The sequence below is a fragment of the Eurytemora carolleeae genome, unplaced genomic scaffold, assembly GCF_000591075.1.
Source record: "Eurytemora carolleeae unplaced genomic scaffold, Eaff_2.0 scaffold436, whole genome shotgun sequence".
In the NCBI taxonomy this organism is placed as follows: domain Eukaryota; kingdom Metazoa; phylum Arthropoda; class Copepoda; order Calanoida; family Temoridae; genus Eurytemora; species Eurytemora carolleeae.
Genome location: NW_019396359.1, coordinates 50,110 through 75,964, shown reverse-complemented (window position 1 = coordinate 75,964; position 25,855 = coordinate 50,110). Strand labels below are relative to the sequence as shown.

The following is a 25,855-nucleotide window of genomic DNA, read 5'->3' as shown; positions in this document are numbered from 1 at the left end:
AGAAAATTATACTTATTTGTGAGATTTGAATTCCACTGCAAAATCTTCAAATTTTATATACTTAAAACAATAGAGTTGGGAACTTTAGAATGGGATACCTTTAATCCCGACTGCAATTAATCCGAATATCCAATGTGGACACTTTTAATTTCCTGCTTAATCCACTCTTTTTTGGATACAGTACGAAAAATCAAAGACTGGTTTTTCAAAATTCAAAATTTGAGAGTCCCTTCCGTTTCTGTATAGTAATCTTAAATGGGGGGCAAAATTTCAAATTTCCCGGCTTCTGAAACGCGACTCTGATTGGTTGAATTTTATACACTTTTCAGGATACAAGTACAAGATTAGGTTAGTCTCGAGATTAAGAAAAAGAGAGGATCAAGCAAGCATTGATCTCGATATTCACCATTCTAAAGTTTTCAGCTCAGTTTGTTTTTTAAAAAAATTGGAACTAACTTTATTTCCCAGCAAAAAAACGTTGAAAGATTTTTTATGCATCCTTTTGCTTCTGATTATGAAAACTAAACTTTTTTTTAAAATTTTCTTAATTTCTTCCTTTTTGGTGAAGAAAAATCAAAGATTGGGTAAGTTCTTATTTAAACCCCAAAGTCTCTACTAACGGATTAATATCTTTAGTTTTCTAAAGATTGTAAGCACAATATTTTATGATATCTATGCATAAAAATGCAGTTTAGATAACCTTGTTCTTAGACCTGAAATCCAAGAATTTAAATGCATTCTGATTTATGAAAATTGAGAGCCGAGGAGGTTTCACTTGATTGGGTGAGCCGGGGGGTTAAAAAGAATTATTATCTTATTTGAGAGGAGGGGTCCCCCACCCCTCCTCTCAAATAAGATAATAATAGGTAATATCAATATATCTTGGTAAATATATAGTCAAGGAGAAAATAGAACTTTTAAAAATAATATTTCCCCTGTCTTAACAACCAGGCCGAAACTGGAAGTTTTGTAAATGAGGGGGGGGGGGATCCGAACCATGTTATGGTCAGGGGCGTATTCAGGAATTTGTTCAGGTGGGCTTAAAAAAGTGTTCTTTCCAGGTGGGGAGACTCAGCACCCATTGGGGCATGAAAATCCCCTGAAATCAATAGATGTCAATGGTCCCGGGGGGGCTTAGCCCCAATAGGCCCCCCCCCTGAAGACGCCTCTGGTTATGGTATAGATTACTTAAGAATTGTATCAATTATCTTTATATTTATGATATAATTATATCAGTTGGGAGTAAATTGAGATGTTATCTGGAGAAAATAATATTTTAATCAAGGATCTTTTCGCAATTAACAATTTTTGGGGTGTTTATCTAATTTTATGAATAAATAAATTAGACTCGGCAATTGGATTTTATTTGCGGCGAAAAAAAACAAATATTTAAATTTTCATATTCTCACCCTTAAAGGCCTGAAGGCCCAACCCATTGAGTATTTGATTCCTATGAGAGCTGATGCTGGTCTATTTTGAGATTTTTCTTCGATATATATTTCTGGTTTATTGAAGAACACATTTGCCCTGCGCCATCGCCATTGCTTCATTCATCTGTTTCTCAGCCAACGCCTTAGCTTCTAGAAATAAAATTAAGATTTAGTTTATAAAACGTGATCAACACAGATCATAAATGGCGCTAATTCGTTTTTGCTATTGTCAATCTGCAGTGCTGGACCCTGTAGTCGCAGCGCTCACCCACTCTCGTAGGCTGCGGGGCCTTAGAAAACCTAACCTAACCCTAAGTAATTTGACGGGGCATTGAGAAAAATTGACGTTAATTTAGTTTTGGGATTCAAGACAAATATATAAAATCTCATAATCTCCTTTCTTGATTAAACGAGAAGATAAAACCAGATAAAAACTTTAAAAAATGTTATTTTTAATGAAAGTTGACTCAATCATTTATAATCTAAAAGGCTTTTTAATTATTTATATTTGTAGAGAGAAATTTTTTATCTTAACTTGAAAAACAACTCCAAAACATTTTAATAAATAACCTGAGAAAAGAAGCAGAACAGTAATTCAATGGTCCCCATGTAGAATGTAGTGTTAAGACGACAATTCATTTATATTTTTTCCTTCTTTTTGTGTTCAATGTTAGTTTAAAACATACAAATAGTTTTAGCCTGAAAATGATTTTTAATGGAAATAGGTCCGTTTACACTAATTTCTCTATGATCTCTAGTATCTCTAATATCTCTATAATCTCTAGTATCTCTATGATCTCTAGTATCTCTAATATCTCTATAATCTCTAGTATCTCTAGGATCTCTATGATCTCCATAATCTCTATAATCTCTGTTCTCTACATAATCTCTATAATGTCTATAATCTCTATAATCTCTATAATCTCTGTACTCTACATAATCTCTATAATTTCTAGTATATCAATAATCTCTATAATCTTTGTTATCTCTATAATCTCTAGTATATCTATAATCTCTATAATCTCGATAATTTCTATAATCTCAATTATATCTATAATCTCTATAATCTCGATAGTTTCTATAATCTTTCTAATCTTTGTTATCTCTATAATCTCAATAATCTCTATAATCTCTATAATCTCTATAATCTCTATAATCTCTATAATTGCTATGATCTTTATGATCTATATAATTTCTATAATCTTTATGATCTATGTAATCTCTATGATCTTTAGAATCTCTATTATCTCTATAATCTCTATGATTTTTATAATATCTTTGATCTTTAAAATCTCTATTATCTCTATAATCACTATTATCTTTATAATTTATTTATAATCTTTATGATCTCTTTAATGTATCTTTATGATCTCTTTAATGTATATGTATATCTCTATAATCTCTATAATCTCTATTATCTCTATTATTTCTATAATCTCTATTATCTCTATTATTTCTATAATCTCTATAATTTCTATTATCTCTATTATCTCTATAATCTCTATAATTTTTATAATCTCTATTTTCTCAATAATCTCTATAATTTCTATTATCTCTATTATCTCTATAATCTCTATAATTTCTATAATCTCTATGATTGTAATTAATACCTGACATACTCTCCAAAAGCAATATCTAATGAAAACACATCATTAGTTTTAAAAATGAATATTTGTTGGTTTGTTAGTGTGTTTACATACCCGCCCCCCCCCCCCCTCCCTTCATTATGAGTTTATTGTTGTAAACAAAAAACAGATAACGATTGCCCGACCCGGACCACCGGCCCTGCCTAGAATTGATCTTCGTTATTGTTTGCAGTAAAACCAGCATTAGAATTTATTCCTAAATGTTGAGATTTCCTTCCATTTGGCAGATTATATTCTAGAATATGTAAACTACACTCCTCAGTGCTGGTTGGATATATATCTTCACAGGTCTCTTGTAATATTTACTCTTCTGGAGTAAACAATAGTACACAAACACAACATATTTGAAACATTAATAATTGGCTGACAGAGAGTGCTGATAAATGATGAACAAAAGGAATTGAGTTTTTGTCACAAACTCATATTTTCTAGTTCCTAGGAACGGGATCAGGGAAGAGGAACAACTTAACTCCCCAGGAACGAGATCAGGGAAGAGGAACAACTTATAGCTTCCTAGGAACGAGATCAGGGAAGAGGAACAACTTAGCTTCCTAGGAACGAGATCAGAGAAGAGGAACAACTTAGCTCCCTAGGAACGAGATTAGGTAAGGGGAACAACTTAGCCTCCCCCCCCCCGGAACGATATCTGGGCAGAGGAACAACTTAGCTCCCCAGGAACGAGATCAAGGAAGAGGAACATGTAGTGTTCCGTTCACACATAACTTTGCAATGATTTCATTAGAGAGGAATATCAGGATTGTCGGATCGACAGAATTATCAAGATTGTCAGAGAATTGTCTGGACCGGATCGACAGAATTATCAAGATTGTCAGAGAATTGTCGGGACCGGATCGACAGAATTTTCAAGATTGTCGGACCGGATCGACAGAATTGTCAAGATTGTCAGAGAATTGTCGGGACCGGATCGACAGAATTGTCAAGATTGCCAGAGAATTGTCGGGACCGGATCGACAGAATTGTAAAGATTGTCAGAGAATTGTCGGGACCGGATCGACAGAATTGTCAAGATTGTCAGAGAATTGTCGGGACCGGATAGACAGAGTTTTTCGAATTGTCAGGATACAAAATCTAACTTGAAATAAGTTAGTAATTTTGTACTCAAAGATAATAATTTCCAAAATAACTACTGAACAGTTTGTCTCGCACAGATATATGGCGGCCTACATGACAACAACTAAAAAATTAAAGTTGGTTTCGAATGAGGGGCATGAATCAGATTTCATTTTATGAGTTCAAATAATCATTTTTTCTCAAAATGTTCTTTTTTAGTCCATATTGCCAATAACTTTCCTCCTCTCTTCCTTAAATATTTATTTTGTAAAGTTTTGTATAATGCTTTAACCCAGTTTGTGTCAAAACTTTTACAAAAGACAGATGGCGAAGAATGGAAAATATTTTTCTTTAAATAATACAACATAGCAATTTTATTAGAACATTTGTTGAAATTTATAGGAAAATGATTGACAAAAGGCTAAAGTAGTTTAGAAACGAGTTCTCTATCCCGGAAAAAAAATCATATAGCACTGAAAGTCTAAACCAAGCAAAACTGCCTGCCCCAACAGCCAAATTAATAAGCCCTAAAAAAAAGTTAGGATAGGAAAAGGAATAGATAAGTACGAAACGGTAATGCAAATGGTGTTAGGGCATTTTCCTTAGACCGACTTCCCAAGTGGCAATTTCCCAAGTGGCAACTTCTCAAGCGGCAACTTCCCAAAGATTTTTAGGCTCTTGGAGGCGCCGCAAGCTGCTATGGGGGCCGAGCACTGCGGCTATGATGGGATGGGGGGTGAGGGACAAGGCTAGGATGCGCTGGGGGGCGAGCGCTGCGTCTAGGACAGACTTGGGAAGTTGCCGCTTGGGAAATTGCACATTTGGGAAGTTGACACTTGGGACAATCTTTTGGGAAAGTACCTAACATCGAAAGCAAGTTGACTCTCCTCGATATAGTAGGATGAGCAAGATTTTATGCTGTAAAGTTCTACGTACTATAGTTCTGACTTGTAGGTAAATTATCATAAAAAGAAACAGTACCAAAGGGAAAGGGATTGAAGCATCATGACTTGTTCTGTAAAATTAGAGGAAAGTTTAACGACGATTTTCCATTTACCATTTAATTAATAAATGTTTTTACAAAATAAAAACAATTTTATTTTATTTTCTCGCGTCCATTTGTGCAGTGATAACTGGTAACCAGAAAACTGTAGAATATAAAGACGACATTGGAGCAATATTGAACTGCATTTAATGTTGTTAATGTTGTTACGGAGCAAATAGCTTTGCCAGTAAGTTATTAAATTAATTATTAAGTGAAATAGGTCTGTTTACACTGCATGCAATCGGTGTGCCTCATTTTCATCATATGACTGTTTAAAGACATAACTTGAGTTTAAAAGTCGACTTCCTATTCCAGATCTGATTATCACTGTAGTAAATCTTAATTATTTTGATTATAGCTTAAAACTGCTGAACCGAATAGGTCTTTTTATAAGGACCAAACGCGCGAGGCTTTTTTTGTCTGAAACCTTTAAAAAATATAGACTTTATAAACGTAAAAAACCTGAATATCGACAAATAACTTGTTGTTAATGATTCCCCACCTACCACTCCCCAACCCGAAAAAAAATCTATATTGCATCTGCAGTAGCTATACAGCTAACTAACAATATTTTTGGTATTTCATTTTTAAACATTTATAAGTTTATTTTGTTGACGTAATTTCAGGTGCAGACATTTAAGAGATTCCCCGCCCGATTCACAAGGGTACCCTCTAACCTTAGATAAATGATGGAGATATCCTTTTTCCTAATTGAAAATTGATCTTCTTCATTTTCTGTTTATTAGAAAAGGGATTCGCGGATTTATATCGCAGAGAGAAGGAAGAAATTGATCGAAATAATCTTCTTCCAAAATATAGAAACGACGATATCTTCCGCATTATTACTCAGTTAAAGGATTTTGCGCTAATCTTTAAATGGAGGGATACTTTATAGTCCCTATGACAAGTGCTAAATATTTATCTAAAAATGATAAAGGATGATAAACGATGATAAAGAATGATAAACGATGATAAAGGATGATGAAGGGTGATAAAGGATGATAAAGGATGATAAAGGATGATAAAGGATGATAAAGGATGATAAAGGATGATAAAGGATGATAAAGGACGATAAAGGATGATAAAGGATGATAAAGGATGATGAAGGATGATAAAGAATGATAAAGGATGATGAAGGATGATAAAGGATGATAAAAGATGATAAAGGATGATAACGGATGATAAAGGATGATAAAGGATGATAAAGGATGATAAAGGATGATAAAGGATGATAAAGGATGATAAAGGATGATTAAGGATGATAAAGGATGATAAAGGATGAATAAACCTACTTGCTGCTGGGTCTAGATCCTCATCCTTCTTCTTGGATGAACCGAATCCATCATCCTCATCATCCTAGACAAACTTTGTAAAATTAACACTGCTTCACGCCACATCATATTCATATCTTCCTCCACACCTTCAATTTTTTAATTCTTTATCGTCTTTAACATGATTTTCATAATAACATCAACAATAATAATAATAATAATATTAATAATAATAATAATAATGATAATAATAATAATAATAACAATAGTAATGATAATAATAATAATAATAATAATGATAATAATCCTGACCTCACTTTCCTCCTCCTCGTCGCTAGGTTCAGGGGTAGCATCTAGCTTATACTGAAACAAAATTATGAAATTAAAGGAATTGTTCAGATATTACTAGCAGTAGCAGTTACAGTTTCAGTAAGATAAAAATATGTATAGGTTTTTCCCTGAATAATTTTGGAAAAAAGTCTTCTAAAGTTATAAAAAATAAACAATGACTAAAGGTTGTAATATCTGAATGATTTGTTTGAAACTAAATTGCTTTTATACGATCCGAGTTGTGGATATTTAACTATCTGGATTTATATGGATGGTACGTTATTCAGGATTAGACATTTTTAACAATTTTCTCCTTATAGACACAACAGATGAACGTGAGATTAGTAGCGATCAAAATTATTTTTTCGCCGTATGCCTACACCGCCTTTTATTTTTTAAGAACACTCCCTTCAAAGTTTCATCAGTCTTTACGACTTGGTCGACTTTATATTTCGCAACGCCTTAGCCTTTAATATTATCTCCTTACTTTTATTTATTGTAGTCCTAAACATGTAAATTCTAGAAACATAAATCACTGTAGCCCGCATTGTCAGAATAAGATGAATGAAAGAAAGGAATTTTGTGGAAATAGATTTTTAATTACATTATTTGGATATTTTTATTTTGACGATCATATACCGCATAAAATTAAGTTATTAATATAGTTTCACAGTTACATAAATTAATGTAGTTATTCATTAGTTCATTTTCAAAACTTCCTCAAGATTTGACGCAGATGAATTTTTTTAGCTCTGCCCGTTTCAAGGTTTAGAAGAATTCGTGAACCTTATAATTGTATTTTTAAAATCTTCCCAGAACATTTGTTTTTTTCCACTTTGTTTTCTCTGCATTTGACGCATTATAGACAATATTTATAGATATTCAAGGTCGTCTTAGTGAAACAGAATATTGTACGCATATTACATGAAACAAATGTGCATAATTCTATGTTTCATGATTTATTCTTTAATTGGTTAAAGCACTTTGTTGATAGCGAATAAACGTGGGCTTAGATGCTCTCTATACATAATATTATTTATATTTATAAGGTGCTCTATGTATATTATATTATTTATATTTATAAGATGCTCTATGTATATTATATTATTTATATTTATAAGATGCTCTATGTATATTATATTATTCATATTTATAAGATGCTCTATGTATATTATATTATTTATAAGATGCTCTATTTATATTATATTTATTATTAACGTCTTTGAACGTGATAGAAAAAGATTATTTTCCGATTTTGTACTTTTTAAAAATATATACAGATAGATAGACAGAGATAAACAGATAGATAAATAGACAGAGATAAACAGATAGATAGATAGACAGAGAGACAGAAAGATAAAGATAAACAGATAGATAGTCAGATAGATAGATAGATAGATAGATAGATAGATAGATAGATAGATAGATAGATAGATAGATAGATAGATAGATAGATAGATAGATAGAGAGATAGATAGAGATATAACAGGTGAACAGGTAGACATATAGATAGATAGAGATATAACAGATGAACAGGTAGACATATAGTTAGATATACAGATAGATAGATACCCAGATAGCCAAAAAGACAGATAGATAGATAGACAGACAAATAGAATTAAACATATAGATAGTGCTAGAACGATAGGTAGAGATAAACAGATAGATAGCAATAAACTGATAGATAGATAGATATATATTCAGAAACACAAATATACAGATATTTAGATATAAAGATATAAAGATAGACAAATAGACAGATGAAAAAATAAACAAAGAGACAGATAGACATATAGACAGATAGACATACAGGGTAAACAAATAGACAGAAATACAGATAAAAAGATAGACAGATATACAGATAGACGAATAGACAGATAGACAAATAGACATATGACAGATAGAAAGATAGACATATAGACATATAAACAGATAGACATATAGACATAGACAGATAGAAAGATAGACAGATAGGAAGATAGACAGATAGACAGATAGAAAGATAGACATATAGACAGATAGCAAGATAGACATATAGACAGATAGACAGATAGAAAGATAGACAGATAGACAGATAGACAGATAGACAGATAGACAGATAGACAGATAGACAGATCGACAGATAGATAGATAGATAGACAGATAGACATATATACAGATAGACAGATAAACAGATAGACAGATAGACAGAGAGACAGATAGACAGATAGACAGATAGACAGATAGACAGATAGACAGATAGAAAGATAGACAAATAGACAGATAAACAGGTAGACAGATGGACAGACATACAGATAAAATGATAGATAGACAGATAAAATGATAGACAGATAAAATGTTAGACAGATAGACACATGACAGAAACTATGGCTAACCTTTTCTCTGATCTTCGATCTCTCTGATTTAGCGACATCTCTCTGTTTCTGATAATGTTCCCTTCTCTCCTTCTCCTTCTCCTTTATCGCAGCTTGCCTTAATCTCTCCTGGAATATTTTTATTCAAAACAGAAAACAGAAAACAGAAAACAGAAAACAGAAAACAGAAAACAGAAAACAGAAAACAGAAAACAGAAAACAGAAAACAGAAAACAGAAAATAATAGAAAAAAGAAAACAGAAAACAGAAAACAGAAATTATAAATTATACAACAGAAAACGGAAAACAGAAAACAGAAAATAGAGCAAAGAAAATAAAAAAAATAAGAAAACAGAAAATTTGAAACAGAAAACAGAAGATTTAGCAAATAGAGAATAGAAAATAGTAAATTGAATAGAAGCAAAAAAAAAAAACAGAAAAACAGTTGACCAACCTGTTCTGCTGCTTCTTCTTTACTTTCTGCTGTTTCCTCTTTTTTCTCATCCCCTCCTGGCATCTTCGGCATTGACTAAACAGAATTCATTAAGATATCTAATTAAGAATGAATGAGATATTCCTATTTCTACACGCACCTCTCACCCTTTAGTAAAAGTAAATTCAACCTAAAGTCTGACCACGTCAACATTGTTGCACCGGCTAGTTCTATTGAGTGTCTCCTTTATTTACCCAATGTCCGGGCGATACAGTACAAATTGGGACCGGAAAGGTTGATCCGGCTCGGAAATTCAAATGTACTACGGCTGCCCCTGACTATCTCATTCATAGTCGTTTCAAGCTTTTAACATTTAGATTTGAATACACACAATATACATTTTAATCCTAACCTTTTAACCTGCGCAATCTAAAATATCTCCTAATTAAGTTGGATCAGTTGGTGGTCTATTTTCTGTGTAACCTGATTTATGCCAATTAAAAAGATAATCCATGATCGTTAAAAATATTATTGAACAATTTTAACCTGATAAACCCCTAAATAGCAATTTAAAAAGTTTAATCTTTTCAGAGTTTCTCTTTTATTTGTAGCAGTTCCGTATTTTATGAAAAACTGAATAAAATTTTTACAAAAATATGAAATTTTTAGTTGCAACAAACTAATTTTGATTTGTTTTAATATTTTTACACTTTTCACACAAGATTTAGAGTTGAAAACTGGAAAACACTTTTTTTACTGGTTTTTGCAGGATTTCAAATTCTAGAACTATAGTTTAAAAACTTTTTTTAAAGTAAAATATTCTTTTAAAAGCAGCGCCATAATTGGACGGGGAAAGGGAGGCAAGAAAAAGAAAAACTACAGACGTGCAGATGGATAAAGGAGATAAAAAGATGAACATTTGAAATTATTTGCTATGCCTCGTACCATTTTATTTAACAAAAATTATAAAAAAGTACAATTTAAAAACATTGTGAAAAAAGAATGCGAATATATAACTAATTAAAGGAAATGTTACCGAATATATATATATATTCATATATTCATTATTGATATTAACATAACCCATGTTTATTGACTGATGAGGATCGAGAGATCTGAAACAATTTGTATTAATAAATATGAAAACTGAGAAGCTGTTCTGATTATTGCTTTATAGCTATATATGTATATATATATGATAATAACAAATTAGATAAATATCTTGTAATCCGGAATATTCATTAACTTCTATTCAGCTATTAGTTTATAGTACTGGATAGTAGTTTATATTTAATATAATGTAAACAAAAATATGTAACTTCCTTTCCTTTTCCTTTTATTTTTTATACTTTTTAAGAATTGGGGAGAAATATTCCCACAACCTCTATTTTTGGATGTTTTCAAATATTTTCTCCTTAAACACTTAGTTTTCTATGTATTTGATAAATAATTACTTACTATACTAAAAAACTAGTCTAGAACAATTTACAAGCTTATTCATAATACAATATATTTCATAATACAACAGAACATGTAAAAAAGCTATCTTTTAGAACTTTATAACAGTTTTTATTTAAAAAACAACATGATAAGCTTTATTTTGTCATTTTTTTATTTTGACACCCTGCCATCCTCTCCAGTAATTTCTAAAGAAATATATAATTAATATATATTTGTAAATGTCAAAAAAATACATTGTTATTTTTCATTTTCGCGGTCTCAGACTTATAGAATGAAACAAAAAAGTAATCATAAGTTTTTCTTAAAACAAGGTTTATAAAATGACTGATGATAAAATACAATTTCTTTACCAAAACCAGCTTTTTTGTATTTTAACACAGAAGTTTGTTCTTATTTTTTTAGAAGATTTAAAAAAAAATACATATAAAAATAACAAAACAATGTCTAGTTTTTTAATTTTCCATCCGTGTATAATATATTATACAATTTAAACAAACTGTTAAAATATTGTTAAAGTCCTGAATCACCCTGTATAATTATTGTTCTGGTCCTGAATCACCCTGTACAATTATTGTTTGGGCCTGGATCATCCTGTATTATTATTTTTTGGGCCTGAATCACCCTGTACAATTATTGTTTGGGCCTGAATCACCCTGTACTATTATTGTTTGGGCCTGAATCACCCTGCACAATTATTGTTTGGGGCTGAATCACCCTGTACAATTATTGTTTTGGCCTGAATCACCCTGTACAATCATTGTTTGGGCCTGAATCACCCTGTAAAATTATTCTTTGGGCCTGAATCACCCTGTACAATCATTGTTTTGGTCTGAATCACCCTGTACAATTATTCTTTGGGCCTGAATCACCCTGTACAATCATTGTTTGGGCCTGAATCACTCTGCACAATTATTGTTTGGGCATGAATCACCCTACATAATTATTGTTTGGGCATTAATCACCCTGTACAATCATTGTTTGGGCCTGAATCACCCTGTACAATTATTGCTTGGGACTGAATCACCCTGTACAATTATTGTTTGGGCATGAATCACCCTGTACAATTACTGTTTGGGCAAGAATCACCCTATATAATTATTGTTTAGGCATGAATCACTCTATATAATTATTGTTTGGGCATGAATCACCCTGTACAATTATTGTTTTGGCCTGAATCACCCTGTACAATCATTGTTTGGGCCTGAATCACCCTGTAAAATTATTGTTTGGGCCTGAATCGCCTTGTACAATCATTGTTTTGGTCTGAATCACCCTGTACAATTATTGTGTGGGCCTGAATCACCCTGTACAATCATTGTTTGGGCCTGAATCACCCTGCAAAATTATTGTTTGGGCATGAATCACCCTATATAATTATTGTTTGGGCATGAATCACCCTATATAATTATTGTTTGGGCATGAATCACCCTGTACAATCATTGTTTGGGGCTGAATCACCCTGTACAATTATTGCTGGGAACTGAATCACCCTGCACAATTATAGTTTGGGTATGAATCACCCTATATAACATTGTTTGGTCATAAATCACCCTATATAATTATTTTTTGGTCCTGCACAATTATTGTTTGGGCATGAATCACCCTATATAATTATTGTTTGGGCATGAATCACCCTGTACAATCATTGTTTGGGCCTGAATCACCCTGTACAATTATTGCTTGGGACTGAATCACCCTATATAATTATTGTTTAGGTCCTGAATCACCCTATATAATTATTGTTTGGGTCTGAATCACCCTGTACAATTATTGCTTGGGACTGAATCACCCTATATAATTATTGTTTAGGTCCTGAATCACCCTATATAATTATTGTTTGGGCCTGAATCACCCTGTAAAATTATTGTTTGGGCCTGAATTGCCCTGTACAATCATTGTTTAGGTCCTGAATCACCCTATATAATTATTGCTCTTTTTATACAGAACTGGTGAAGGGAAAACTTCATTATAAGTTCTCTACAAGTTAGAAAACAATCAACTTAATAGTTTAGAACTGTACCAGAATATATAGAACCCATATACCAGAATACATAGAATCCCATATACCAGAATACATAGAACCCATATACCAGAATACATAGAACCCATATACCAGAATACATAGAACCCCATATACCAGAATACATTGAATCCATGTACCAGAATACATAGAACCCATGTAACAGAATACATGGAACCCATATACCAGAATATATAGAACCCATGTACCAGAATACATAGAATCCTTGTACCAGAATACATAGAAACCATATACCAGAATGCATAGAACCCATATACCAGAATATATAGAACCCATATACCAGAATATATAGAACCCATGTACCAGAATACATGGAACCCATATACCAGAATATATAGAACCCATGTACCAGAATACATAGAACCCATAAACCAGAATACATAGAGTCCATATACCAGAATACATAGAACCCATATACCAGAATATATAGAACCCATATACCAGAATACATAGAACCCATATACAAGAATATATAGAACCCATGTAAAAAAATACACTGAACCCATGCTCCAGAATATATAGAATAATATACCAGAATATATAGAACCCATATGCCAGAATATATAGAACCTGTGTACCAGAATACACTGAACCCATGTTCCAGAAAACATAGAACCCATGTACCAGAATGCATAGAACCCATGTACTAGAATACATAGAACCCATGTACCAGAATACATTGAACCCCATGTACCAGAATATATAGAACCCATGTACCAAAATACACTGAACCCACGTACCAGAATACATTGAACCCCATGTACCAGAATGCATAGAACCCATGTACTAGAATACATAGAACCCATGTACCAGAACACATAGAACCCTATGTACCCAGAGCTCGGAACTTTAGAATGGTGGATATCGAGATTAATGCTTGATCCTCTCTTTTTTCTTGATCTCGAGACTAACTTAATCTTGTACTTGTATCCTGAAAAGTGTATAAAATTCAACCAATTAGAGTCGCGTATTAGAAGCCGATAAATTTGAAATTTTGCGCGCCATTTGAGATTTAAATACAGAAACGGGAAGGACTCTTAATTTTAAAAAACCGGTTTTGATTTTTCTGTACTATATCCAAAAAAGAGTGGATTAAGCAAGAAATCAAAAGTGTCCACGTTGGATATTCGGATTAAGAAGTCGGGATTAATGGTATCCCATTCTAAAGTTCCCAGCTCAGAATATATAGAACCCTATGTACCAGAATAAATAGAATCCTATGTACCTAGAATATATAGAATCCTATGTCATGTACCAGTAACCCTATGTACCTAGAATATAAAAAAAAACCATGTACCAGAATGCATAGAACCCATGGACCAGAACACATCGAACCCCATATACCAGAATGCATAGAACCCATGTACCAGAATACATAGAACCCATGTACCAGAATACATAGAACCCATATGTACCAGAATACATAGAACCCTATATACCAGAATGCATAGAACCCATGTACCAGAATACATAGAACCCCATGTACCAGAATACATAGAACCCTATATACCAGAATGCATAGAACCCATGTACCAGAATACATAGAACCCCATATACCAGAATGCATAGAACCCTATATACCAGAATACATAGAACCCATATACCAGAATACATAGAAACCATGTACCAGAATGCATAGAACCCATGTACCAGAATACATAGAACCCCATATACCAAAATACATAGAACCCTGTATACCAGAATGCATAGAACACATGTCCGGGATACATAGAACACAGGTACCGGAATAAATAGAACAAATGTACCCAGAATGTATAGAACCCTGTGTACCAGCTACATGTAGACTTTTTTTCCGTCTAATCTTTTTAATATTTATAAAACATATTGTAGATAAATGATACAAAATAGTTCAGATATGAAGGTAGGTATGACGTCACAACCTCGACTGGATGAACCAAATCTTAGAACAATTGATATTTATGACGTCATATCAAGTCTCCTATTTTATCCTGCACAAACTATTCAGCTAAGAAACTATCAACCACACAATTACCTATTGGGGTATATTATCTGAACCCTGTAAACTAATATTATCTGAACCCTGTAAACTAATATTATCTGAACCACCCTGTATACTTATATTATCTGAACCCTGTATACTAATATTATCTAACCCTGTATACTAATATTATCTGAACCACCCTGTATACTTATATTATCTGAACCCTGTTTAATAATATTATCTGAACCCTGTAAACTAATATTATCTGAACCACCCTGTATACTAATATTATCTAACCCTGTATAGTAATATTATCTGAACCCTGTATACTAATATTATCTGAACCCTGTATACTAATATTATCTGAACCCTGTATACTAATATTATCTGAACCCTGTATACTAATATTATCTGATAGTATCAAGCAATTCATTTAAGTCACACTAAACTACAGGAATCGTACCATACCCTGGCCTTTGCTCATTTACAAAACTAAAACTGGTTTGATGCCGGTGTCTTCTGTCTGCACAACACATAGTATACATTCAAAACCAGGGGCAACTCATCAATCAGAGGAGAATAATCCAGGAGCGGCTCACTTTCAGATCGAGACCAATTAGTCGCAAAACACAAAACATCACATGGTTACTTCAGGGTGATATTCTTACTTAATAAACTTCGTTGAGGATGAGGTTAAGGTTGAACGTTTTCCAGAGGCTTTCACAGAAAAATTCAGTTCTGAAAAACTGTGTGAAGGAGAACCAGAGAAGGAGCAAGAGGATGATAATGATAATTATGAGGATGAGGACATGGTTGAGGAGGATCCTGAGGTAGATGTACTCCAGTACTCCAGTTATGGGGAGATGGAAACGGGTTCTGATTCTGTCAAGGTTAGCTCTGCTCCAGGATTTCGTAGACTGACTCCTAAGAGGAGAACGAGTGCTCCTTCTAGGCGGGCATGGTCTGATGCTGCAGTAAGGTATCGGACCAGGGAGTAAGGAATAGAAGGGAGATATAACTGACGCGGTTCGCCCTACCATATGATTATACATGCTTTACAGACTAAGTACTCCATTTGAAAAAGAGTTTTTTTAAAGGTCGTCTTTTAATTTTTTAAATGTAGTTACTTTACCATAAAAAATAAAAACAATCTTATTTAATATAAAAAAATACGTTTGTACTGCTAATAATTTTGCATCTCAAAAATTGAATTTATTTGGCGATGTTCAGCATACTTTTTTCCCTGTTAAATGTATTCAATGACCTTTTCTGAATACATGTACGCGGTAATTGTGCATAAGACGACATTTAAATATTTCTTATTTGAAGGATGTGAAGGATGACGTTATAGCTTTTCCCGACGATGTTGATTTCCAATATGAGATTCCTCAAGGAAGAATTCTGAATGTATATAGATTAAGAAGAAGGAGAATGTTTACCAGTGCTGTTTTGTTATATAAAATATATATTGGAATATTCTTTTATGCACGGTGTTTGATTTGTTAAGAGTGTATATGTTATCTAATCGTTACTTGCCTTAGTCTGATCTTGGATAATTGTACAGATCTATCTATCTATCAATTTATTTGATCTTTGGGCTAAATGTGTTTGCTTGCTGGAACCCGCCGGTCATGGGGTACAATCGATCAATTAATTTTCTTTTTCTTTTTTCTTTTTCTGGGTTTGGAAGTGGTTCACAATCAATTGGTCTCTATTTGAAAGTGAGCCGCCCCTGGGTTATTCTCCTCTGATTGATGAGTTGCCCCTGGTTTTGAATGTGTACTATGTGTTGTGCAGACAGAAGACACCGGCATCAAACCAGTTTTAGTTTTGTAAATGAGCAACGGCCCATGTAGGGTACAATTCCTGTAGTGTCACTTGAGCATTTGATGGACAAACATATATATAATTTTGTGTTTTTTATTGTGAACATAGCATAAATGCGTTGGAAATTAGTGTTTTATGTTTCAGAGAAAATGTTTAGACTGAGATTAGATATATTACCCTTTCAATTTTTGCTTATAGTCACATTGAGGTGTGTTCGTACCCGAGTTTGGCATATGTTTTAAATTATATAGGGTGAACCTAATGACATTGCAATTATTTCTTTTAGTCTGGCTATGCAGAATGATGGGGTTTAATGGGGTTTACCTTATTGAAAAGTAGGGCGGTTGGGTTTGATCATGTTACATTTTGGTTTCTTCAATTTAACTCCAATAACAAGTTTTGGTCAATAATTCAACAATCTTTAAACTTGCCAAGTATTGATTTTACTTTTTAATCTAAAACGCAAATGCTGTTTAAAAGTTTAAAAGTGATAAGGCTAAAAAATTTTGTTTGAAAGGTCAAATTCTGATCGAATGTCACAGCTTGGGGGGGACAAGGACCGAACTATGAAATAAGTGTGATAGAGCAATTTAAAGGACGCACAATCGAAATTATAAAACAATCTTGCCACAAACTCTTATTCGCAACCTAATGGTGCAACAACTTTTCAAATATAGAATTTCATATCTCTAGCTACATTCATAGTTTGAAATCCAGGTCAGTTCTTTTCTTAATAAAAAAGGAAATCTCTGATTTAAAAGTTTAAAATGACAACGCTTGATTTACAATGGTATTTAAAAGTTTTGTCTGATCAAGATTAAATTAAATATCAATATTTTTCTAACTGTTTATTTTCGTTTATGGTTTCTCTCCAAAGTGGCAAATTACTTTGCTTTTAAGAAAAATGGAAAAATTATCAGAATCAATAACTTGTTGAAACGTCAAAACGACGATATCTTCCACATTTCTGTTCAGATAAAGATTTTACTTGGTACTGTTGAATTACAGATACACATAGTTTTGCTCACAATGAGGAAAAATAAACAAAAAAACTTGTTTGTCGCAAACAAAACTATTGATTTAATTATTTTTGTTTTCTTCTGGAATGTTCTAAGGATTCTCAACTATAGGATTTCTTATACTGGTTGAAATTTAATATTTTTCAACATTTAACATTTCTTATTTCTGAACTAATGAGTTGAGTTTTTGCCACAAACTCTGATTTTATAATCTCTATATCTTTGTAACTTAATGTCGTAGACCTTAGATATTTCAAACTATTAAAACTTTAAGAAAAAATAAGCTTAGTTTGAAATATCAAAGGTTTGCACCATCAGGTTGCAAAGATATTGGGATCAGAATATTTGAGTTTGTGGCAAAAACTCAATTCCTTTATTTTGTTCACAACTTTTTTGTATAATAGCTGAATGAAATTTTGTTAATTCGCAAATATGATTCAGTCATTTCTTTCGAAAAAGTTACTGACTTACTTGTGTCTTACTAGTCTTGATAACTCACTAATGACTTCATGACTTCAATTAAATCTATAATGGCTAATCTATTTAAGACTTGACTTGATGACTTATTGCATCAATTTTATAATAAATTATCTATTTTATACTTAAAACTTCTTTAAGTAGTTTTATGATGACTTCATGATTTCATGACTTAACGACTTTTTGAAGTGATTTCATAATGAAATAATGGTACTTATTATTTATGAATTAAAGACTTAATGAGTTAATTGCTTAATTACTTAATGACTTAATGGCCTAATGACGTAATGATTTAATGACTCAATGACTCAATGTCTTAAAGGGACTGTAAAGGAAAAATGAAAAGGGGTATAGGCTGAAACCTAAGAATCTCAGGAGTTGAACAATACCTATAAGACATCTATCTGATGCTCCTGTCTCGAGACATTGATATAAAACTGTGTCATATTTATACGAAAATTCATATGTATGTAATTTTGCATAAAATATTCAACAAATGCGCAACCAATCTGAAAACGACGATATCCCACAGGAGCCTGAGAATCTCCGGTTTGCTCCTATTATATTTTTTTAATTTTGCATTTTTGATAGATATGATTGATAATATTATTACATATAGTCCTTATAGTCTGTATAGTCTATCACCAGAACTTCAGCCAATGGCGATGCAGTATACTGGTCACGTGATTTCCGTCTGTATCACGTGACAACGATACTTTACTGCCATTGGCTGAAGTTCATGGTGACGTAATACGGACTATATAAACTATATGTAATAATATTATCAATTATATCTATTAAAAATGCAAAATAAAATTTTCAAAATTATAATAGGAGAATACCTGAGATTATCAGGCTTCTGTGCGATATCGTCGTTTTCAGATTGGTTGTGTATTTGTTGAATATAATCTGTTTAATACTTCAACTTTTATACAAATTGCATATATATATGATTTTTCGTATAAAAGTTTTATACCCCCCATATACAGTTTTATATCAATTTTTTGAGATATGTACATCAGATAGATGTTTTATATGGATTGTTTAACGCCTGAAATTCTCAGGTTTCATCCTACACCCCTTTAATTTTTCCGTTACAGTCCCTTTATTGACCTAATGACTTAATGAATTCATGACTTTAGACTTAATGACTTACCGGCATCATCATCTTGAGCATCATCATCTTGAGGCAGGTTCAGGGGTTCACGGTGTTCTTCAAGAAAACGGGATATGTAGGGTCGATTGATTGATTGATTGGTTGATTGAATGATTTATTGATCAATTTATGAGATTGTCTCAATTTCCTGGTATCTGAAACATTTAAAAGGTTTCCATTTCATTGTTTTCAAAATAAAGGGACTGTAAGCGTTTTTTCGAGTTACCCTCAATGCAATGATGGTAATGCCCCATTTTAAACAGTCCCTCAAAAGCTTCGTCTGATCAATTATAAATTTGCTTTCAATATTTTTGTTTCTTTAACCTGTTTCCTGGGTACAGTTGTAAATGAGGCATTGCCATCTTTGCATGGGAGGATCACTTAAATTTACGCTAGCAGCCTCTTTAAACGTTATTTGTTATGATTTTAGAATCTTTCAATTAGTTAATTTCATTATGAAGAATTTTCTACAATAATTTTTTACATTTTTGGATTTCAGAACATTTTACATAATTTGAAAGTTTCTCCGTCTTAAAGTTACATATGGGAATTGTTCCAGGCTATGGAAGGTTTTATAGCTTTAGTTTTAACTAACTTATAATTAGTTTTAAACAAGACATTTCCAGGGCACAGGAATTCAGTTTTGGTTACCAGCATCACAATTTTTAAACAAACAATTTGTAAACAAACAATTTGTAAGCAAACAATTTGTAAACGAGCAATTTGTAAACAAATAATTTGTAAACCAAAAAATTGTCAATAAACAATTTGTAAACAAACAATTTGCAAACAAACAATTTATAAAGAAAAACAATTTTTGAACACACAATATTTTTGTAAACTATTAATTTGTAAACAGACAATTTGTAAACAGACAATTTATAAACACAAAATTTGTTAACAAACCCTTAAAAACAAGCAACTTTAAACACAATAACTTAAAACATGTAATAATTAGAAACCAACCGTTTAAAAACAAGCAACTTAAGAAACACAATAACTTAAAGCATACAACTTGTAAACCAACCATTTAAAAACAAGCAACTTGAAACACAATAACTTAAAGCATACAACTTGTAAACCAACCATTTGAAAACAAGCAACTTGTAGAGATGTCAACGTTTTGATTTTTCTAGATTTTAGCTTTCGTTACGATAGTGTTCATCAAAAGTATAAACGTTTGAAATGTTACGTTGCATATTATGAAATTTTATGGCATAGAGTAACGTTACGTTATGAATTTTCTGCACTTGAATACCTTATACAACGTTAAGCTTTAGTAAATGTTAGTGAAAACACAGTAAGCTCCGTTACGCTTTTGCATTTCCCGTTTTAAAAAACTTTCCCAACGTTGCGTTAAAGCTTATGTAACATAACCACAATTTTTTAACGTTCCACTTTCATGCAAGGTAAATATTTCTTAGAGACCTTACGTTCCATTTTCACTTAGTTTAAGATCTAAAATATGACAAACGTTTTGCTTTAATAAAACGTCAATTGAGGCATAGTTCTGTACGTTACAATGCATTTCAGTGCAAAGAATATTTTTTGTTAACGTTACGTTTTATCTTAACGTTTCCAATAAAAACTCTTTTAATTACGTTTGGAAATTTTACTAAAATGCACCTTTTCTTACGTTACGATTTATCGAAACGTTATTGTGAAAACTTTTTTTGTCACACTTTTTTACAACTGACAATCAAAACTGTTTATTCGTTTCGTTTCTAAGAAAGATTTGAAAAAAATTTCTATACGTTGCGTTTTATTAAAATGTTCAAGCCTTAATGTTTCTTACGTTACACTTTATTAAAATTATCTTGTTTCTAAATGAAAGCATTGCAAGATTTTTTCGTGATAATAACATTTTTTTACTCACCCTGTGTGTTGCTGTTGTATTGTTAACCTTTTTAGAGATTGTATAGAAGAATATGCATTATGCAATATAAAGATGTTATAATATTATTTTTTTAACGATTTTTAAAATTTGTAAATGAAAGTTTTTAGCATTAGACTTTTAACTCAAAGTGTGTCTTAAAGGGACTAGAGACGTAATTTCAAGTGACCTTCCATTTATGGAGTGGCAGGTCCAGTAAGGGTGATCAATATTGGAATAGAGCCAACCGCCCACCGGAAGTCCCTACGTTTTCAGTAAAAAAAAATATTGCAATAAAAAAAAATTTTCAAAATCGTCCATAGGGTTGCGATTTGACGATTTAATATCGGAGAATTCACCGTAAGGCTGCAAAAAAAGATTTTATTTTTTATTTTTATGTTATACATCATTTTCTTGGAAATTCAGTGTTGAATTCAAATCTGAAAAGCGTTTAAAAAAATTGAAAGTTGAGTGAGTTAGAGCTAAAAAACTCATCAAAAACATTTAAAAGTTAAAAAACCGGAATTTAGTATCGTTATTTGGCCATAACTTTTTATTTTAAAATATATTTAAAAATGGTTTTCGAATCTGAATTCAGCATGAAATTTTCAAGCAAATGATGCATCATATTTATTTTTTGAAATATTTTTTTAGGCCTTACGGCGATTTCTCCAATATTAAATTGTCAATTCGCAACCCTATTTTGAAATTTTGAAATTTTTTTTTATTACAATGTTTTTTTAAATTTAAAACGCAGCGACCTCAGGTGGGTGGCTGGCTGAGTTCTAAAAAAAGTCACAAATCAATTACCCTTAATGTCCAGCATACATTTACACGATAGGAAAACACTCCCAATTTTCAAATCGTCAAAATCAGATAAAGGTATACACGTTATCATTGATAATCGAGTATGGCCCTCTTTAAATGGAGGATCACTTGAAATTATCATCGCGTATTTGACGAGCTTAAAAAATAGACATGTTTTGGGACACTTCATAAAATGAGTTAAAATTCGGCAAGGCAAACCACTTTTGCATGTGGAATAGTAGTTTTAAATTATTTTAGATTAGTTTAGGGTTATTTTTTTCTTTTTTTTACGCAATGCAGACTGACCCTTTTCTTCTATCTAACAGAATTTATAGTTTGAAATATCTGTGGTCTACAACATTGGGTAGCAAAGATATTGGGATTAGAAATATAAGTTTGTGAACAACTTAATTCCTTTAGACATTCTTATCTAACAGAAGTCATAGCTTGAAATATCAAAAGTCTACAACACCAGCTCGCAAAGATGTAGAGATTAGAGATTAGAAAATAATAATTTGTGGCGAATTTTTAGTTCTTTTTGTGCTTTTTTTTATGTTACTTACAAAGTGAGTAAAAAAGCGGCATTAGCTTTAGTTTACAAACCACAATGAAAATGTTTTCAGAGTTCATGTTTGGGGTTAAAAAATATCAAATATAGTAAGACAAGTGCAAAATCTTTTTAACACAAACAACGCGAAATAAAATTATTTAACATTTTTTACTTTAAAAAAATCGATTAAAAAATCAGTTTTTTTTCTATTCTAAAGTTTCATAAAAATCTATTGATGAATAAAACATAGCACGCATTTTAGTATTTTAGTAAGTATCTACATTTCTAAATTTTTCAACCTAAAACATGAACCATGCCAACTGAAGTTATGATTTCAAGTAGTCAAATAAACATGAAACACAGCAATTGTGTTTGTTCACAAATCCGTTCCACTTAATAGGTTGATTTTTTTACAATTAGTAAATCATTTGCTTTATAACAGAAAATGCATACGTAAAATTTATTAATGTCGTCTTCCTTTTCCAGAGTTTTAGTGTGTTTCATCAAACAATGGCAAATCAAAAACCTTTGATGTCCAAGAAACAATTATAAGATTTGAATTTTCACAAATAGCATGTTACAAAAAAACTAGTTTACACTTTAGAAAAAAACTATTTTTTTTCAAATTTATTTATCCCTATATCTTTCCAACCCGATGGTTTAAACCTTGTATATTTCAATATTAATGGTCTACGACATCGGGTTGCAAAGATATATTAAATGAAAATTAGAGTTTGTGGCATAAACTCATTTTCTTTAAACTTGAAATGAAAAACCATTAGTCTTTGCTGTCATAATCATCAGTCGCATCTCTAACATTGATATATTAGAGACGTTTTGAAATGTTTTGATTGGCAGAATTATTGTTACACTTTTGAAATTAAAACTCAGCCCTCATAGTCTAACGTTTTATGAACAATATTTTCATGAGGCATATATCTAACGTTAGACTAATCAATTTAGTATTCAGAGAAAAGTTATGAAACGTTTTGATTTTCAGAATTACATTTTTTAAAATGTTATTCGTTACATTATTGAAATTTTACTCTGTAAAAAAAACTTTCGTTTCCTGATTATTAAAATAATAACCCATTTCTGCAACATTCAACTTTTCATTATATTATAAGGGAAAACGTTTAAAAACGTTTTCATTAACAGAAATGCATTTTTCAGTTACACAACGTTACACTTTTTATAAGTTGAACTTTGAAATAGAAATCCTTTCGTTACGATATTCAATCAAATCACAATTAATGTTACAAACGTTAGACTTTCAAGTTCCCCATGGAAACAAAACATTTCTTCACGTTATGGTCAAAAAAGTTGTAGATATTAGAAAAATTACGTTACATTTCCACAAAACGCTAACGTTAGGGGTATGTTCCTCTAACGTTAACGTTTAACGTTATTGTTAGGTATGAGCTCCTCTAACGTTAACGTTTAACGTTCACGTTATATAGAGTATATCCAAACGTTACACATTATTGTAACGTAACGTACAAAAACGTACATTTTACGTTACGTTACACTATCGTTGACATCTCTAGCACTTGAAACTTAATAACTTAAAGCATACAACTTGTAAACCAACCATTTAAAAACAACACAATAACTTAAAGCATACAACTTGTAAACCAACCATTTAAAAACAAGCAACTTGAAACTTAATAACTTAAAGCATACAACTTGTAAACCAACCATTTAAAAACAAGCAACTTGAAAATAATAACTTAAAGCATACAACTTGTAAACAAATGGCAAAGAGAAATAATGTCTTAAGCAAAAAGTCGAAACCCTCATACAGGAGTAACATTTTTTCCAGTTTCTTATACATTTATCTATCTGGGGGTGGTTATTGTCCGCGAAACGAGCGAATATAAGTTCAGATTTGATCAAAAATATTCTATCAAAGAGAAAAATCAAGTCAAAGATTTAAACGTTTTCTTTGGCTAAATTACAAGAAAATTTCCAATAACAAAAATTTGTTCAAAGACATATGAGCCAGCTCTTACTCCTTAAATTCTTTTATTGTTTAAAGAAGTTTACAGATTTGAGAGTATAAATTTTAGTTTTCATAATTTATTATTGTATCATTTATCAATGCTCAGACTGAAAAGGAAACACACTGAAGAGTCTTCACGGGGTTTTAAGCTGTGTCTTTAATATAAAAAGATTGAAATTTTAAAACAAGTTGAGAATTTTATCGTGCGGACTGCGAAGGAAGTTTTCTTGTTTGTATCCGCACTCGATCAAAAAGTATTTCTTGTAAAAAAGTATCAGAATTATAGATTCTATAACTACTTCATGAAATTCTATAAAAGATTTTTTTTAAATACAGAGAAGTTTTTAGAGATTCTGAAATTTGTGAAAACATCTCTATAAGCTATCTAAGCTCTCCTGCTGCAGTTGTTTTACAAATATATAAATTGCAATAATGTATTGTTAATATTTGTAATAATTATGACTGCGGTAAAATATATGATTTGATTTTATAAAAGTTTTAATGAGATTCTATCATGCTAAGAGTTTATGGCTTTAAACGGTTCTATATCTAAGTTTTACGGGTATCATAAAAGTTTTATAAGATTCTATATCTAAGTTTTACAGGTTTTATAAAAGTTTTATAAGATTCTATATCTAAGATTTACGGGTTTTATAAAAGTTTTTTAAGATTCTATATCTAAGATTTACGGGTTTTATAAAAGTTTTATAAGATTCTATATCTAAGATTTACGGGTTTTATAAAAGTTTTATAAGATTCTATATCTAAGATTTACGGGTTTTATAAAAGTTTTATAAGATTCAATATCTAAGATTTACGGGTTTTATAAAAGTTTTATAAGATTCTATATCTAAGATTTACAGGTTTTATAAAAGTTTCATAAGATTCAATATCTAAGATTTACGGGTATTATAAAAGTTTTATAAGATTCTATATCTAAGATTTACGGATTTTATAAAAGTTTTATGAGATTCTATATCTAAAATTTAAGGGTTTTATAAAAGTTTTTTGAGATTCTATACCTAAGGTTTACGAGATTGTGTTAAAGTTATATGAGATTTTATAAAAGTTTTATGAGATTATATAAACGTTTTATGAA

At 31.4% G+C, this 25,855-nt stretch overlaps 1 protein-coding gene across 1 annotated transcript; it reads right to left on the bottom strand.

The window, feature by feature from the left end:
• Positions 1–538: 538 nt before the first annotated feature.
• LOC111701694 (complexin-2) lies at positions 539–19,810 on the bottom strand. The gene is made up of 6 exons (XM_023473095.1): positions 19,525–19,810; positions 9,602–9,676; positions 9,169–9,276; positions 6,776–6,826; positions 6,485–6,548; positions 539–1,580 (listed from the first exon to the last, which is right to left on the bottom strand). The coding sequence occupies exons 1-6, from the start codon at positions 19,549–19,551 to the stop codon at positions 1,507–1,509; spliced, it is 399 nt and encodes a 132-aa protein (XP_023328863.1). The 5' UTR covers positions 19,552–19,810; the 3' UTR covers positions 539–1,506.
• Positions 19,811–25,855: the final 6,045 nt, after the last annotated feature.

Bases quoted from the DNA above. Each gene is read 5' to 3' on its own strand.
- LOC111701694 (XM_023473095.1), bottom strand. From the start codon at position 19,551: ATGATGATGCTCAAGATGATGATGCCG. The intron at 9,677-19,524 runs GTAAGTCATTAA...AATTCTGTTTAG, and splicing joins TGCTCAAGATGATGATGCCG to TCAATGCCGAAGATGCCAGG. The intron at 1,581-6,484 runs GTAGGTTTATTC...TTTTATTTCTAG, and splicing joins GGATCTAGACCCAGCAGCAA to AAGCTAAGGCGTTGGCTGAG.